Source organism: Scophthalmus maximus, chromosome 9 (assembly GCF_022379125.1).
Source record: "Scophthalmus maximus strain ysfricsl-2021 chromosome 9, ASM2237912v1, whole genome shotgun sequence".
Lineage (NCBI taxonomy): Eukaryota > Metazoa > Chordata > Actinopteri > Pleuronectiformes > Scophthalmidae > Scophthalmus > Scophthalmus maximus.
Genome location: NC_061523.1, coordinates 12,509,035 through 12,526,694, shown reverse-complemented (window position 1 = coordinate 12,526,694; position 17,660 = coordinate 12,509,035). Strand labels below are relative to the sequence as shown.

Sequence of the window (17,660 nt, the reverse complement as noted above, 5' to 3'; positions counted from 1 at the left end):
GTGTGATTACATTTTGTCACTTAAAATTTAAAATGCACAGCAATAAACAGAATAAACAATATATAAAATACCTAACAAACAGCGTACTGGAAATCTAACCAAGATAAATATGTGGGTTAAAGATAAGAAGTCTACATTTTATTGATTGAGATATGACATTTTTCAATTGAAAAATATCACAAGCAGCAGCCCAACCTCTTATCACTAAAAAAAATGTGGTGATGATATATTATCATGTACACAAAGTTCACAGATCAACTGACTATTGGAGTATTTGGTGGAACATGTTACGTTTCACATAACCATTTATAGTTGCCTTGAAGGTTAAAACACTATACCATTGTAAAAATCAATCAACTGCAGTACAGACATTTAACACGAAAACTGATTGTTGTCACGAGTGAGGAATGGTTAATGGGATGGATGAAGAAGAAAAAAACTACATTATTGTGCAGTACCTAAAATTTCCTTTTGCTAACTTTTGTATCACGACTTCCTCTACTTCCTGTATAGCCCTAGAGATCACATGATACACACAAACATACTGCAGATGAACTCGCACTTAGCAAATACAGTGCAGGTAATAATGGTCCTGAGGGTCTGGAGGTAGGTAATAGCAGGAGATTTCAGGAGCACCATCAACCAGCGTCAAGAAATGGATGACATGAGACAGGAAGGCTAATGCTCCACTCATGCTTCAGTAAAATTACATGAAATAATTACATGCAATATTGATACCAAACGATTAAAACTGGGCTAATATGCAAAAGGCACAGGTGAGATCTTTCTTTTCCGCCAGAGAACCCAAGACTTGTGTGTCAATGCCCCACATTTCTTCTTCCCATAGTTTAGCTCCAATTCTCTGTTCAGTTCAGTTTCTCAGAAGAGTAAACACTGCAGGATTCAGAGGTGTTTGTGTCTAGTGGCAGTGTGGAGAAGTATTCTTGCGATTGGCTCCAACTTTTTTTATCTCCATCTTTCTTGATCTGAAATTGAACACAGTCCTCGGACGAGTGGAGGCAATCTGAAGCCCCAGGCACTGAAAAGGAAATCCTTCTCTGTTCCTCATTAGATGAGTCCCGCTAGGAAGGAATGAAGACATGTTGAAAAACATATTTTAGTGTGTGACCTACTAGTGTTCACAGCTGGAGTGCAGTGCTTTATTACCTCAGGTGTTGAATTATGACATGGGGATCTCCCAGCTGTCAATCTGTGTGTTCCCTGGTTCTCAGCTCTCGGAGTACCGACAGTTACTGGAGTGTAACCCTGGAAATAAAAAACACCATCACACATATAGCACATGCAAACTGACACTATGTAAAAATTAAACAGTTTTAAAGAGACAAAACCTGCCAGGTCATCAACTTGATTTAATCAGCCTTACACTATGAGTAGGACTGGCTCTCGGGCTCCATTTTGTTGGTGGTCCAGGCTGCTGGGAGTGACTGTTGTATTCTGAGGGCTCAGAGACGGGCTGGCTGTAGTCCTAGAAACACCGACACACCGACACACCAACACACACACACAAACACACAAATAAACGACACTGTCATTGCACATTCTAAGATAAAGATAAACCGTTGTACTGAATTAACAATAAACCACTGGAGTAATGCTATTAAGAGGGGATGAAACATATATATATATATATATATATATATATATATATATATATATAAATATATATACACAAAATACATGCAAAATATACAAGATGTGCAGCACCACCGGATCTCATGATTCCCTCACCTGGATGTTAACTCTCGGAGGGTTGGCTGGTGGTGTGCGGTTTACTCTGAGGCCAGCGATGATCTTGGACAGGCTGCAGTTTGGGTAGCGCCTCATGAAAAAGATGAAACCAGCCAATGACACGAACATCCCAGAAGGGACAGTGATGGACTTGAGGAATGATCGCCATCTGGGCCCCTTTTCTGAGGCAATTAAAACACAGATGTGGGACAGATATTGAGAGGAACAGACTTTGGAGAAGCAAATACATCTAGATGCCCCAAAAAAGGAAAATTTGTGCAAACATGTTGTTACTCACCAATCACCTGTAATAAGGTGGAGGACACCAGGTTGCCATTCCCATCTCTAATTTCATACACCCCGTCATGCCTTGAGGTCAGCCTCGCTATGACGACCTCATTGGTGGTACCTTTCCTGCCCAGGGAGATGAGGCCCCTGTAGCGCATGTCGTAGTCTGTTATTTGGCCATCGCGGATAAGATGCACAGCTCCGTGGGGGGGCTTGGGGTCAAAATGGCTCAGTGAGGATTCATCAGGGTGTTGGGTGGGGGTAAAAACGAGGTGGGCATGATGTACAGGTAGAAAGAGGGGCAGGTTTAGAGTCTCCTTGCTGAAGCGGGTGACATTGTATGAGTGTCCTGCATCCATATGCAGGATCATGAACAAAGAGAGAGGAATATGAGGAAATGTAAAGGTATGATAGGGTGTCAGATGGAAAAGGAAATACAAAATATCGCATTTAGAATTGACAGTGACAGAAAGTAAAATAAATGAATTAGTCAGCTTCTTAAAACACCCATCCCCTCGCTATTTTTCTATCCTCACCACGGACAGCGAGGGTGCTGCGGGACAGCACCTTCCCCTGCGCGTCTCTCACAGTGTAGTTGCCTTGGTCCACTTGAGTCACTTTCTCGGCCACCCACACCTTCCCGCCTCGCATCAGCCGACCCCGCCTCGCATCACTGGTTTCAGGTTCCGTCCGGTTCCAAAGCACAATGGGCATGGCCTTAGATGGAGCACCTCGGGGAGAAAACTCCAGTAGGGAGCCATTTTCTGGGATGATGTGCTCAAAGTTCTCCCCGTAGTTTCTGTGGTAGGACTTAATGCATTCTGCAGCAGGATGAAGAAGTGAAGGATCATACAGGGTGGTCAGTAAGGGTTAAAAGTAGGTGAATCTAATCTAAAATGCAATTCTGGAGTTCTTACATATTATGCTAGTTTATAACTCCACTTCATTTGAGAGGTAAATATTTGACTTTTTACTCAACTACATTTATTTGGCCGTTCACGTTAGGTAGAAAGTTGTACAATTGTCTTTTTCACAAAAATGCATACATTAGACAAAATAATTAAATGGACAAAGTTTGTTTTTAATCTTTGTCCACCCCTCAGAATGAAAACCACGTAGAACACACTACCTAATTGTTTTAAAGACAATAAAAATATCTCCACCAGCTACAATAATAACATGCTGCTGACTCATGCAAAATATAACAACACATCACTCTCTGCAGCACATTTTGCTGATGATACCTCCTTTGGAATAAAGGACAAAGTATTTTCATAAATGTATTGGTAATTTATTACATGAAAGGATCTGAATAGTGCATTCATGGTCAAGCCAGTCAAAGAGGCAGGTGATCAATAACTCATAATGAAAGCCAAGTTTTTTTTGTTTTTAAATGAGTGGAAAGTGTCGTACCTGAAACAATCAGACGAACAGTCTCGTAGGTGAATCCAGACGAGAGTTTGATGGCAAAAAGTCCATCATCACTGTGAGTCACCTCTTTCAGTACCAACATCTTATCTCTGGTCCATTCGAACCGTGGATCCTTTACCTGCAGATGTAAATAGGTTTTGACAATCTGCATGCACAACAAAAAAAAACCCACAAACATGAGCGCAAACACACTTCCACTCACGGTGGTTTTGTCCAACAGGACATGCTTAGGTCCTTCAGTGTTTGGGGTAAAAGTCACCGTTCGTGACGTTGAGTACACTGGCAGGCGGAATTCCTTCCCGGCACAAACCCTGTGGAGTTCTTCTCTTTCAGCTGTGAAAATGGAAAAGAAAGTCAGCAAACTCATCAATGAATATGTTCTGTGAGATATTTGACAAAAGTGGACATTGACTCACCTGGTATTACCCAACCTGTGAGAAGAACAGAATTTATATGATAATTAATATTCTTCTCTGCACTGGAATATAATCACTTAAGAAATGATGTATCGGTTGTTCTTTTGTAGTTCAATTTAAGTGTGGTGTTCCACAAGGGACAATTCTTGGACCACATTTATATTCAGGTTATCAAGAACCACAATGTTCTGTTATCTCTGTTAACACAAATGAGACACACATTTACACACTAACATCAAACTGCAGCTAATCTATTGCATCACTCTGACTGCCAAACACCAGCGCCTATAATGGTAAACTGGCAAAACAATTTTAGCCAACTCCTCAAAATCTAATTGTAAAGTTTTGATTCAGATCTTGGATTATAAGAACAAGAATAAATGAATAAATAATACCTTGCTTAAAATTAAATCCTGGATATACTGATTTCTTGTGTTTATCACATCAGTATACAGAACTCTGCTTGCTATTCCCAGGCCAACCAGGGGCCAATATTTTCTTTTTATTGTCAGTGTTTGTTGCTATTTAATTTCATTTGCAGTTCACTTTTCCTTTATTTTCATACATTTTTTGTTTGTTTTGCTTTTTTCTTTTCTCCATAAAGCACCTGATTTGTCTTAGTAGCTGTCGAATTCAGCGCAACTCTACATCAAATTTCAGAGAACCTGTCACTCGTTTTTGGAATAATACAGACCCTCCAATGGACTGCAGATTATATGGACCTCAATCCACCTATTAATAACTAATTCAAATATAAAATGATAAACCTCATAGAATTTTTTTTTAATAACGTCTTTGCATTTGCGTTGCATTCACATAATTGCACATGACTTATTCTCTGTCAGCTTCTTAGAAAATGAGAAACCTGTAACTCAGTATTAAGTATATTTGATTCTTTATCAACATTTGAACATATAAAAACTGTGGTGTATTATGGAGAACTAATATAGACACCAATAACTATTAGATTCAACATTAATATCTACATTGGACACTTGACACAAAAGGGTAAACACCAGGACTGTTTCCTAATGAGTGGCTTATAACCGTTATATAATCAATAAATGATTCATCAATAATTCCTGAAGCCATTAGTCAGGAGGTGTCTTTTTTTAAACGTTTTGCTTCAAACTATGATCCAGGACTTACCCACAGCGAGGGGAATGGAAAGAAGGGCCGTGAATAAGACACAGGGGCACATCTTCTCCTGTAAAGACAGAGCAGTTTGTCTATTCTACAAACACAGTGGACAGAGATGCACACACGACTGTCATCCTCATCACCCCCCCCCCCCCCCCCCCCCCCCCACATCCTCCTCCTCCTGCGACCATCAATCGACCATCTACACAAGGGGGAGCCCAAAACAGCTGTGATGAGGTCTCTGCAGGGCGATTCGAACAGCAGGCGTCCACAAAGCATCAATACTCCCACAGTCTGAGCCCACGACGCCCCCTCTGCCCTATGAAGTCATGTCCACGCAGGTGTCTTAACATGTTTCCAGCCGCCGGACAACGTTTATTATAGCGACGCCGCGGGCCGTCGGTCAGTATCATGCACGGATCATCACACGGTCTGTGGCTTCATCCAGTCTGAACTCACCTGCAGGACGTGCGGAGACCGACCGCCTGATATTGATGGATGTTGCTGAGAATAAGGTTCAGAGGAAAAGAACGTCCTCTGCGGAGCGCGCATGTGCACTGGCCACTTCTTCTACGTATGGCGATGGTTCGGTTGTATTCTCAGCAGCTCGTACGCAAAAACTATCCCGTGTTGCATTATTTTCGCCTGTTGCTGTGGCAAATACGCCATTAGCGCAGGAGCAGTGCGCAGTTACAACGCGCGACCTGGGCTGAGCGATAGGATCAAACCTAAAATGTCTTCTTTAATGTGCAAAGACACGTTCAAAGATGTAGGCTACTGTAGTGAAGTTGAGGTGGACCTATTAAATTGTACTCAAGTATTTGCATTGAATGCTAATATTCCACCACATTTCACAGTGAAAGATTGTGCTTTTTGCTCCACTTTATTGATTTGACAGCCAAGTTTACTTTCCACGTAAGATTTGACACAGAAAAGTACATATTTTCCAATAATGCACAGACAATCCAAGTTACAATTTAAATCAGTAGTTATTTATTAATGCTAATCAAATAATTCAATGTGTAATAGTAACACGCAGAAGGCACTTATCTGCATTTGAGTCCTTTTATTTTAGTTCGAGATAATGTAATGAAATGGTTTGTTTAAATATGCAAATGACGCAGTATCGAATTAAATGATTAGCTTGCATAGATTTCCATAGCTTAAATATGAACATTTGATAAAACCAGGTTAAAATTTCTGGTTTAATTTTGCTCACATATTAGAACCAATTGTTTTTTCTGGATATCTATTATTATGATTATTATTATTATTATTATTAGAATGATAATAATAATAATTAGTATTATAAATACATTTTCAGAATACAGCACAGAACGTTCATATTGATCAGTGTATGTATATCAAATGTGCAAAACAAAGGAGTTGAAATTAACCTTATTTATGTTTGTGGGGAGATAGTTAGTTTCCTTCAGATATTGTATTATACCTCTGCTCCATAAAAAAACTTATGCATAACTGATAACATTTTTTCTTTAACAATGAGTTTCGTTTTTAAATTGCAAACAATAAAAATGACTATAGTTCCCAGGATAAATAAATGAAATTAAAATGTATTAAGAAAAGCAAACATCAATATTTCACATTTACTTTTGTCATTTGTTCTCTTTTGAGTTTAACATATCCAGACGCACTGTGCGTGTAAATTGATGCCCTTACAGAACAAACGTGTTTATATAACAGTCTATGGTTTAAACAGTCCACTGGAGAGGTCCGTCTGACGATAGATGAGGATTTACCACACAAAAGTGTGGTAAAAAAAAACTTTATTAGTTAAAAGTTATTTACTAGCCACTTACAAAACCCCAAAAAATAACCACAATCTTGTGTAACAAAAGGGTTTCCCCCTTTTATGTCGTGATCTCAAGGATTTACTTCGATACTTTGAAACACAAAACCACTCATTGGTTGGCTGGCTTCCACTTCCTGGTAGACGCGGGTGGTGAAGGAATCCTCCGCTATGGGCGCATTGGCCTCGCCCAGTCCAGTTGTTTTTTGTTTTTTAAGATCCGATTATTCAGACAGCACTCGAATGCATCACAGGCCGGCCAACACGGGACGAAACAAAAGAGCGCGTGGTCAGTTCACGGCGAGTCGACGACTTCTGTTCTACTCCTACAGTGTTTTCTTTAGTGTGTTTGTTGTTGTTGTGTTTTACTCTCTGCAGTTGTGTTTTCTCTCTGCAGGACATGCTGCTGTTGTTCCTGACAGTTTCCGGCGTGCTCATTGGTGAGTGCCACTTATTTGTACAATCGGACTCAGGTTTGACCCCTAAAAATGTGTCTTTTGCGGTGAAGCAGTCGCGGGGGGAGTCGAGGCTCCGCCCTGCCTCGCGGGCTCTGCAGGCCGTCATGCAAACTGTCTCACCTGGGATTGCAGTTCTGCAACAGCTGCTCAGAAAACGCAGTAACGTGTGTATTTTGTATCTACTGCATTAACATCTGCAATCAGAGCAAATCAATCAGAATAAACACAACAGGCACCGACTTTCTCCCCTTGTGTTAACAGTCACTACAATCACATCATACCATAACTCAAATAAGGAAATGTTCAGTAATAAAAAAAAAGAATAAAACATTAAGAACCAGGATGACATCTAGAATGCAGTTGAGATAATAGATCTGTTAATGTGTCATCATACATTAATACACCGTGTTATGCATTACAGTCAACTCCAGTTTTCTGGCAAATCTACATGACAGACGTTTCTAGTTTCCCCTGATTTAAAAAAGCTACAAAAATGATTTACACATCCACACTTATTGTTGCATTCAAGTATTTGCAAATTAAATTTTCAGTCTTATCTTTGGTACCATAGGCACTAGGGTCTTTGTAAAGTGATATCTGTCTCCTCTTCACTTCTGTCTTTCTGATCCTAGAGGCATCCGCTGATATTGAGCATGAAAGTCTGTGCTATGGCAGCACTTTCAACTTACCAGTTCGTTTTACGCCCTCTGATTTCCGTGGACAACTGTACTTCACTCCGAGCATGGGGGGATCCAGGAAGCTGCTGATCAATGATGGGGAGGTGAGCGGCTCCTCCCGCTGAAGTTTTATACTGTCACCAATGTACACTCAAGGCAAGAGCTGGAGTGTGACAAATGTTTTGGGCCTCTGTTCAGATTATGAATCATGAATGAAACCTACTCTCTGTTGTGAGGAAATGTGTCTTTGTCGTCCACGTCCTCAGGCAAAGGACCCGCGTCTGAACATCTCCCTTGGCTCAGTTCGTTTGACAGATTTGACAGAAAGAGACAATGGAACTTTTTCCATCTCATTTGGTGATGAAAGCACAAACGATATCATCACGCTGACAATTGATGGTTAGAACATTATCCTATACTGTAAACTGAAATGCTCTATTTCATCAGAAAAAAAACACGTGGAAATAGCTATTTGTAATATCTATGTGCATGTGTTCCTAAATACAGTAAATCGTTGTCATTTTGTTTTTTTCCTTTCTGGAATTTGCTTCTTCAGATTGTGCTGAAAAGATCACAAAATATTACGGGGATATCTATGGCAGTACTCTTCCGAAGGGGACAGAATTTGTGGAGTTCACTACGCTTCACCTTCGGGACCAACCACAGGTGGTGTGGAATGGCACCAACCTGCAGGAGAATGGCAAAATACGGATGTTTTTTTCATACCTGGAGATCTTCAGAGTCACTCAAGCAGACAACGGCTACTACAACTTCAGGAAAAAGGACAACACTTTGCTGTCGAGGATACTGCTCATAGTACAAGGTGATGGTAGGAACTGTGGAGCTGTGCGCTGCATGCAAGCTTTTACTGCAGTGTTTCCCCTAGGATGGAGTAGTAGCAGAATTAATTTCTTCAATGCCGTTAGCAGCACCGATAACGTTGGCACTTGTCGATACTACAGTCTTTCATTAATTATCCCCGGGGCTCTTTTTAATGCCGGGTTACTGTTCCCATCCATAGATAAGACTGAGCCCAATCTCCTCTCCTTAAAAAAAAAATACAATAGTAATAATAATTTTGACCACAGCGGCAGTCCCCCTGCTGAATGCATGTAGGGGTCACACTGTACTTTACGCTGCGTATCTGATTAAATGTTCTCATACATTCTGCTCTCGATCTCACACAGAGAACAATAGACGCTCTGAAGTATGGGTAAAAGAGCGGCTCTCCATCCAATATCCGATGTTCGATGTTAAGTGGACTGTGACTTTTACACCGAAGGGGAAAATGGAAACTCAAACGTGGATAGAGGGAAACAGACTGGTCACAGGGGATCTTTCAGGGAGGATTTGGTTGGTGCATAATGGCATAGACATCGATGTGGAAAGCACAGACTCTGGCACCTTGGAATTCAGAGACCGACAAGGCAACCTGGCCTTGACTGTGGAGGTGAACGTAATAGCTGAGGAAACAGATCCCACATTTATATATGTTGCTCCTGCTCTTGTGATCATCTTTGTGGTGGTTGTTGGCTGCTGCTGCGTGAAGAAGTTCTGTTTCAAAAAGAGGTCTTCAAGTAACGAGCCTGCTCCTCAGACTGCTGCAGCACCCGCTGTGTATTACCATGTGAGTACTTCCTCAAATTGACATTCAAACCAACTGTTTTGTAGTTTTTTTTTAATCATAATTGTTGCTTTTTCTAATACCATTATCGTCATTCCAGTTTCAAGATACAAATCCAAGTTATTCTGCTGCACCCACAACTTCAGCCCTCTTGTCTCAGCCAATGACGCCCCCTGTGTCTTCAGAACACTCGAATGGGCCATCGGTAGGTGTCATTCAGAAGTCTTCACAGTGTGAGGAGCCTGGCTGCTGATTTGGCCCGCTCACCAACATGATCAACAGCTGCAACTGCAGCCCTTGATTTACAACAATACTTACCTCGCCGTACAGTGTGTTTTTTTTGCTTGCTGTAATCATTGGTAATGATCACATCGGCCCCTAATGTGCTTCCAGTACCTCCAGTATTACTAGTCGCAACTATGGAAGATTCTCACTTAATTTGTCTCACTCCAGCTTCCTTATGCCTCATATTAGATTCAGCAGAACAAGGACTGTGCATTATGATCCCCATTACGTACATTGGGAAAAAAATTATGAGGAGATCTTTTGATCGCCATCTTTGAACAGGAGGAAGAATGATTACAGCAAGTAAAACCCTTTTCATTGTTCATATGGGAACCAAACCATTATCTTAAAACAGACAGATTATCTCCATCTATGTGTGCATTGCACATAAACGTGTGCAATTAGAAATCACAGAAAAAAAGACACTCCAACCCCAAAACTTTTTTTTTGCTACCAAAACTTTTTGGGGTTGGAGTGTTTTCTTTAGAATCAAAGCATCCATGAGTGTATTGCAAACAGAACCTGCTAAGATTGAATTTGGCAGACCTTTACTTTGGCAAAGTGTAGACAGATATAAGCTAAAAGACAGAGCTAACGGTGTAGCCCGCAACGTAACTCACTGAATCCAGGGCAACATTATGCTTCCTGTTTACATGAAATGTAGGGGCACTGACATTGAACCAGTTACCTCCAGTCTTTCGTTCACTGCCCTCTCCAGGTTGCTGCTCCCACCCTCTCAGTCGGCTCTGAGCCCCAGTCCTCGGACCCCGAGCCAACATTTGAGCTGAAAGGAGTGACCTTTCCCGCTGCTCCCCTCCTCAGCTCAGACTCGACTCTCTGTGACACTTATACCTCAGATAAACTTGACTTTCTGTAAGGAGCACACTGAAAGTTCAAGTGTCATTGGGTTGACTCTCGCAATGTGTTCTGCAAATAACTTGAACACCGAGTAGTAGAGATGATGACTGAAAGTGTCGTAGTCAAGACCAAAACACCACATTTACCAAATTGAGCCATATCGTATACTATTTACATGGTTATTCCAATTTTATTTGTGTGTCTTAAAGTGTATCATTATTTTTTGAGAATTATGCAAGATAATTTTTTTTTGTTACTTTTTATTTAAAAAAAATATAAAGATCCTACAAGTGTTTGTCTTCATTATAAGTAAAGACGTGTGACCTTACTGTGAGTTTAATGTTTTAGGAAAATACATTTTATCCTGATTTTTGAAAGCTGGGTTGATTCGCCCGTGTTACAATTCACAGAGAAAAATTGTAGCAGGTTGGAAAATAGAATTGAAACAGTAATTGATTAAGATCTGAGTTTAATAAGTATATATCTGTCAGTTAGTTTCCAGCACGGGGGTCAGCTGTATGTCAGGTGGTAGAAAATGTGGCACGGCTGGTTCTCCCATTCTAAGCTCTTCCCATCCGCCTTTTGTTCAAGAAAAAGACTCTTAATGCATGTGCACGAGACCACACATATGTTTCAAGTAAATGTATGGATATTAATACATTACATTTTTTCTAAAACACAGCAGCACAATCCTAGCCTAGTAAATGTCCACCCGTTTCAAACGTCTCAAATTCATGACCAGGGTTTTCTCCAGAATGTGTCAGGTCCATAGACTATATAAAAGAAAATAAACTGTACAAATGGAGTCGTCGTCACCAGGGAAAGTGAAGCCAATGTGAAACCTGTTTTGTCTGTAATGACCAGCAGAGGGAGATTCCACTGTTTGCAAAAAGAATCAGTTTCTTTAAAAGTATGTGAGAAAAGGACTCAATCGATGTACAACGTCAGTAAACACCTTCCTGAGTAGTTTATGGTCTCACTCTCCAGTATCAAGTCTTCTTCAATACAACATGATGTTCATCATGGTCCCTTCCTCCAAGTGAAATAGACAACGAAGCATGGTATGCATTGGGGGCGTGTGATTGACAGATAAACTGTCCAGTCCATGCAAGATTGCAGGTAAAGGTCAGCGTGCAGTGGACGAGCTCTCAGCCAGGCCTGCCCCCTGCCCCCCTCCCTAAATGTGGTTACGTCTGACCCCCCCATCCCTTCCCCCTTGGGAGGGATGGCTTTGTACCACATGCCTCCGTCTCTAAGGACGAAGTCAAATGTTATGAAATACACATGTACTCATTGTCGGGGGAAATTCAGCCACACGTTCCTTCAATATTTCAAAGAGCAAAGGGGTTAGACCCAAAACCAGCATTCCGGAAGCTACGGCGCCAATATAGCTGTTTCGTAAAACAAACTTTTTTCCAACTGACTCGTGATGCGTAAGGATGTGAATCGCGGGGCCACGTCTCATTCGGATGAACCTCAAACAACCGTCATGTCCGACAGCCCTCAAACGCAGCCCGGGTCCCTCTACGGACACACCCTGTTGGCTGAGGCCTTGACAACAACCAGCGGACACACGTGATGCTACACTAACGCAGAGGAATCTCCCGAGTCAAGAGCGGTGCGTTGTTGTTGAGGTGTCGGTGAAGTGTCGATGGACTAGCGGCAGAGGGTGTTTTAACTCGGGACTCACGTCGGACGGACACACGATGATCGTGCCGCTGCTGCTGCTGCTGCTGAGCGCGTGTGTTAGCACGGGTGAGTGTGAGGAACCGTCCTCCAGCGACGATGCTTATACACTACTATCGCTTTACACACACACACACACACACACACACACACACAGTCACTTACTTCACCATGTGTGTACACATGGTCAGCTGTGCAGTGGACTGTGAGATGTGTCGGATCAGCTGATCTACAGACACTAACAGCCCCCCCGCCCATTTATTTTAAACCCTCATTGCTGTTATTTGGTAAATGGGGTGTTGTGACGTCATCAGTGACATATGACGGGAGATCTCGGCCATACTGCCTTAATGGGCAAAAGAAATTGAACAGTTATTGATTAATGATTAAAGGAACTACATCCACAAGCAGTTGTTGTATTGATAGAGTCATATATTAGAAACTTTCTTTGCAACAAAACTAACAGGAGAACCTCCTTAAAAAGTTCTTATGTCAAATTATGTCCTAATAGTAATCTATTATTATATGAAACTGTAAAAAAGACAAACATTTAGGGTCATAATTCAACAATATGAAAGATGTTGTTTTATGTAATGAGCACTTTTACTATATAGATAGTTGAAGTGTGTTTTCCTAAAAAACAAAGTAACTTTTTGATGGATTAATTTGGTCTTGTAGCAAAGTGTATATATATATATATATATATATATATATATATATATATATTGTATATATATAAAACTTCCTCCTAGAGCTGCAACAGTAAATCGATTATTAATCGACTACTAAATTAATCGCCAACTAATTTGATAATCGATTAATCGGTTTTCTTTGCTCCTCTGTGACAGTAAACTGAATAACCTTTGGTGTGTGGACAAAACAAAACATCATCTTGTAGTTTTGGTAAACAAGATCAACATTTTTCACCATTTTATGACATTTTATGAACCAAACAACCAATCGACTAATCGAGAAAATAATCAACAGATTAATAGGTTATGAAAAGAATCGTTAGTTGCAGCCCTACTTCCTCCAGCACTGCACTCTGTCATGATAAGCATCTGTGTGAATGTGTACTTAGGAAATATATAATATGAAGGAGGTACGCTGCTATATGTATGTGCATCCATTTTAATCTTATTCCAGATTTGACTCAAATGCCAATTTAATGCAATTAGTCACATAAATTAAACGGGAATCAAATCATGCTGAAACACAGAAGCATGTTCAAATAATCCAAACTAAAATAATGCACAAAAGGCCTCAAAAGATGCTGATGTTCACATACAACCATAAGGTTTGTGTATTCATTGGACTCCCTCTCTAGGCTTCTCCTACGACAGCCATGAGGAGCAGTATGGGAACACACACAAGATATTACTCCCTCGACGGGCTCACTCACTCAAGTTCATCCCTGAGGCCCACTACTCACATGAGACGATCTTGTGGAAACGGGACGACCCTGAGGCCAGTGAGGGCGGCAGGGGGAGGGTGATGGGTAACTATTACGTGATACATCATTTAACCCAGCAGGACAATGGCCGCTACGTAATGCTTGACCAAAATCAGAGACAGGTGTCCAAAAGGGCCATCTGGGTAACAGGTGAGGATCCCTTCATAGTTCTCAAATTTAAATCTTAAATTTTCGTTTTTTAAATCCTTCTCAAAACCACAATCTAAATATTGATATGTTGTGTTAGGAAGGAGCGTTGTGTGCTAGACTAGGGGCTTATAGTTGGAATTTAAATGATAATGTTTCCCAAAATGTCATCTATTGTAATAAAATTTCCTTTTGCTATGTGAATGACTTTTAATCTCCTCCTGTCTTGTGCGTTCTTTCTTCCAGCAAATCAGATTTCCTATGCACTGACTCCTGGTGCACTTCTCAACATCTCTTCTCATATCGACCCAGCCTCCTGCTACATTTACTTCTACCCAGAGGACAATACACACCTGATAAAAGATGAGGCTGAGATCGTTTATAAGGGGAAGCTAAAGCGTGTATATACTTGTAAAGGGTTGGAATTGATGGAGCCCTGTGGTGTTTTAAAAACTTCCGTCCAAAATTCGTGCAGTGGACGTTTTGAGTTCCGGGATGCTTCCGATGACCTAGCTTTGGAGGTGTTTGTGACTGTAGAGTGTGAGTATCCTGTGTGTTTTATAATAGTCAGTTATTGAATCATAAAGTTAAAAAGTTTTATTTTTAGCTTTTTGGTTTATCAAAAAGAGCTGCAATGTTCCACATTTTCCTGCTCTCACACATGCTCTACCTATTTTCACTGATCTACACGCTTATAATAGGTCTTTAACGATTATTTCCATAATCATTTAAAAAAAAAAATCTTTTGGTCAATGATTGTAAAAAAAAAAAATTAACACTGCATGTTCCCAAATCATTTCATTTGCAAATATTTCATGTGCTTGCAACCCACGCAGTCAAATAATGATAAGTCGTGATAACGTTTTTGCCCGATGACTAATCGATCAAGAGAACTTATTGTTTCAGCTCCAACTTATGATCCATCGCACATCGGTATTGGCATTGGTGCTTGTCTTGCTTCATTTTTCTGCTGCTGTTGCGTGAGGCGCTGCTGCTGTAAAAAAAACGCCTCGAAAAAGGACGGCGCTGAGACTGATGCTGCCGCCGCTGAACCGGCTGTAGTTTACCGTGAGGTGAACACATTAAAGCTACTTCACACCTTGAGTGTGAGTGAGGGAGTGAGGGAGTGAGTGAGTGAGTGAGTGAGTGAGTGAGTGTGCGTGTGTGCATGCATGTGTGCGTGTGTGTGTGTGTGTGTGTGTGCGTGCGTGAAAAGTCATGCAGTTGAAATCACTGATATTGTTTGTCTATTTAAATCAAATTGCAGTATGTCCATGAGCCTGTTGCAGTGGGGTCAGGCCGACTCAGTCAGCCCAGTGAGACACACCCCCCCAACCCGCCTTCTTATGCTCCGACCGGCCCACTGGTGAGTGTGTGTCTCTCTCTCTCTCTCTCTGGCTGTCTCAACACTTGTAATCTGTCTATTCTCTTCCTTCTTCAATGTTAATAATGTCATGTCTGTTCTTTACTCTGCAGATACACAGTCCTCCCACTGTGAATTCACCACCTGCTTATTCTGAGGTCAGTCTGAACACACACACACACACACACACACACACACACACACACACACACACACACACACACACACACACAAAATCACCCGATTAACACACGACACGATCAGCAGCTCTCTGGTTGTGCTAGTCAAGGGCTCTACATAATTTCTACTTGGATCTGTATTGGCAAGCATTAAAAAACAACAGAAACAAACTTCATCATATATCATTATTCATGCAGTCATGTTGATGGAGTCATTTTTAGCTCCACTGCTGTTGTGACTGTCCAGTCTGTGAATATCTCGCGTTTTATCCATTAAGATGAGCTCTTTGACAATTACAGCCTCTGGACACGGCACTTCTTTTTCCCTGTGGCTTGTAAAGTACCATAACACCTCATAGGGAATTCACATTATATCCTCGTATTGGTCTTGTGTACCACTTCCAAATATCAGACGTATTATCAGACATTTCCATACAAAACCAATCTGTGTCTCTGCTTCATTGGCTTCCCCAGCTCTAACACTACCACTCAACACCCTCCTGTCACTTCATTTGTTTTGAAGTGGTCTTGATGTAACAGGAGAAGCTTTTAGAAAGTGATTGTTGCTTTGGTCGTTCCGATTGTTCCGACATTTGGCAGTTTTGTTGGAAAACTCTCTTGATTGTGCACTGTCAACACGAGCGTTTCTCTGTGAAATCTCCAGTGTTTACTCATTGGTTCACTTTGTTGTAAGTGCTGATATATTTAACCGATTATGATACTAATGATACAAAAATGGCGTTTTGCTAATATGTCCAAATATCTATATATAGTGACACATCTGTCTTTTTCTCTCCAGGTTTCAGCTCCAGCCGAGCAGGCCAGTGCTCCGACTGCCCCCCTCTACTCTGACCCTGGGATCCAGTTTGAACTGAAGGGGCGGAACTTCCCCTCTGCTCCCCCACTCAGTTCAGATTCCACTTTCTGTCATGTTTATACCTCAGACAAACTCAACTACATCTGAAATCCTTGCATTTGAGAGGCGCAGTCAAAGTTATTAACTCGCACACTAGTGTGACATTTTGGGAAGTATGCTTCCTGTGAACTGGTTCCAGCCAAGAAAATGTCTGTAGCATAACCCCCTCCTTATATGTCTTTTTTTTTTTACATTAATCTTTTCGTGACTAAGAGCTCATCTCTCTCATCTAGCGGAACGTGAATAAGTGTATTTCTCAAAATGTTGGATTACTCTTTCAGCCTTTATACAGTTCATAGAGGACCTACACTGTAAGACTCCACATATCGCAGATTCCATGATGTTCCATTGTGCGAATTTATTTTACGACACTTGGAAAACAAGCAAGGAAGAAGTGAAGACCATATTTTACATCTGTGTTTGTCCCAGTTATTAATTATAGGGTCTTTTAGGGGCTTCAGGATCCAGGTATGACTAGGAGAGCGATTTCAAAGCCATAGGTCAAAAGTAAGTTCTCAGAGGAGCGTGTGTGCGCTAAGAGTGCCTCAGCACAGAAATACCTCATCTATCACTGACCAGCTCCACTGTGAAGAAATTATATCAGGGAAGCTGTAGACGATTAATTACGTTTGTATAAAACTAGTGATACTTAGGACTAACTTGCTCAGGCCAGCCACATAAGACCCAAATGTTTTCATAAGTTTTATGAACGAGACTGTTTGACAATGTCCCAGTTGCCTTTCTACTTTTGCTTATTTTCAATCGAAAGTTGCATTAACACACCTCTACACCTCTGTGTAGCGCTAAGTCAACGTGAATGTATTACACACAGACGCGCACACATGCACTTAACTTGCTGAAATATGTTTCTTTTTGCATGTCTCTTCCCTCCCATATACTTAACACAACATGTAGAGTTGTATTTAGAGTTTTAATATTGATTCATTTTATTGAGATTTTTTAAAAATGTTTTGCTCTGCATGTCATATTTTACGATTGTTGTGTATTAGTAGGATTTTGTTGCAGCACTTACTGGTGTTAGTGACACTCCTGTCTTTGTGTCTCGGCCTATTTGGAAATTGTGTCAGGTGCATTAAACCTTATATTGCCTCACTATATGGTTTGTATTTGTGTTCATATCTACACATACGCTATAGTTTACTTCTAATTCTTTAACAAC

The 17,660-nt window shown here is 40.9% G+C and overlaps 3 protein-coding genes across 9 annotated transcripts; 2 read left to right on the top strand and 1 right to left on the bottom strand.

Annotated features, from left to right (window-relative positions):
* Positions 1-112: 112 nt before the first annotated feature.
* On the bottom strand, positions 113-5,607 carry LOC118319686. The gene is made up of 11 exons (XM_035650246.1): positions 5,484-5,607; positions 5,034-5,091; positions 3,885-3,899; positions 3,671-3,801; positions 3,451-3,586; positions 2,574-2,858; positions 2,048-2,386; positions 1,750-1,931; positions 1,385-1,486; positions 1,168-1,266; positions 113-1,082 (listed from the first exon to the last, which is right to left on the bottom strand). Exons 1-11 carry the CDS (start codon positions 5,574-5,576, stop codon positions 867-869), a joined length of 1,656 nt encoding a protein of 551 aa, XP_035506139.1. The 5' UTR covers positions 5,577-5,607; the 3' UTR covers positions 113-866.
* Positions 5,608-6,969: 1,362 nt separating this feature from the next.
* LOC118319260 lies at positions 6,970-11,023 on the top strand. 7 transcript variants are annotated; one of them, XM_047334452.1, is made up of 9 exons: positions 6,986-7,123; positions 7,232-7,274; positions 7,346-7,456; positions 7,925-8,073; positions 8,236-8,368; positions 8,526-8,792; positions 9,157-9,596; positions 9,694-9,798; positions 10,597-11,023. In XM_047334452.1, exons 4-9 carry the CDS (start codon positions 8,035-8,037, stop codon positions 10,753-10,755), a joined length of 1,143 nt encoding a protein of 380 aa, XP_047190408.1. In that variant the 5' UTR covers positions 6,986-7,123; positions 7,232-7,274; positions 7,346-7,456; positions 7,925-8,034; the 3' UTR covers positions 10,756-11,023. The 7 variants fall into 7 exon arrangements, with proteins under 7 accessions (XP_035505416.2, XP_035505411.2, XP_035505409.2 ...); XM_035649523.2 differs by lacking the exon at positions 7,346-7,456 and having other exon boundaries at positions 6,970-7,123; XM_035649518.2 differs by having other exon boundaries at positions 6,970-7,123; positions 7,232-7,456; positions 7,927-8,073.
* Positions 11,024-12,101: 1,078 nt separating this feature from the next.
* LOC118319265 lies at positions 12,102-17,596 on the top strand. The gene is made up of 7 exons (XM_035649532.2): positions 12,102-12,491; positions 13,750-14,025; positions 14,269-14,562; positions 14,929-15,095; positions 15,290-15,388; positions 15,499-15,543; positions 16,364-17,596. Exons 1-7 carry the CDS (start codon positions 12,443-12,445, stop codon positions 16,526-16,528), a joined length of 1,095 nt encoding a protein of 364 aa, XP_035505425.1. The 5' UTR covers positions 12,102-12,442; the 3' UTR covers positions 16,529-17,596.
* Positions 17,597-17,660: the final 64 nt, after the last annotated feature.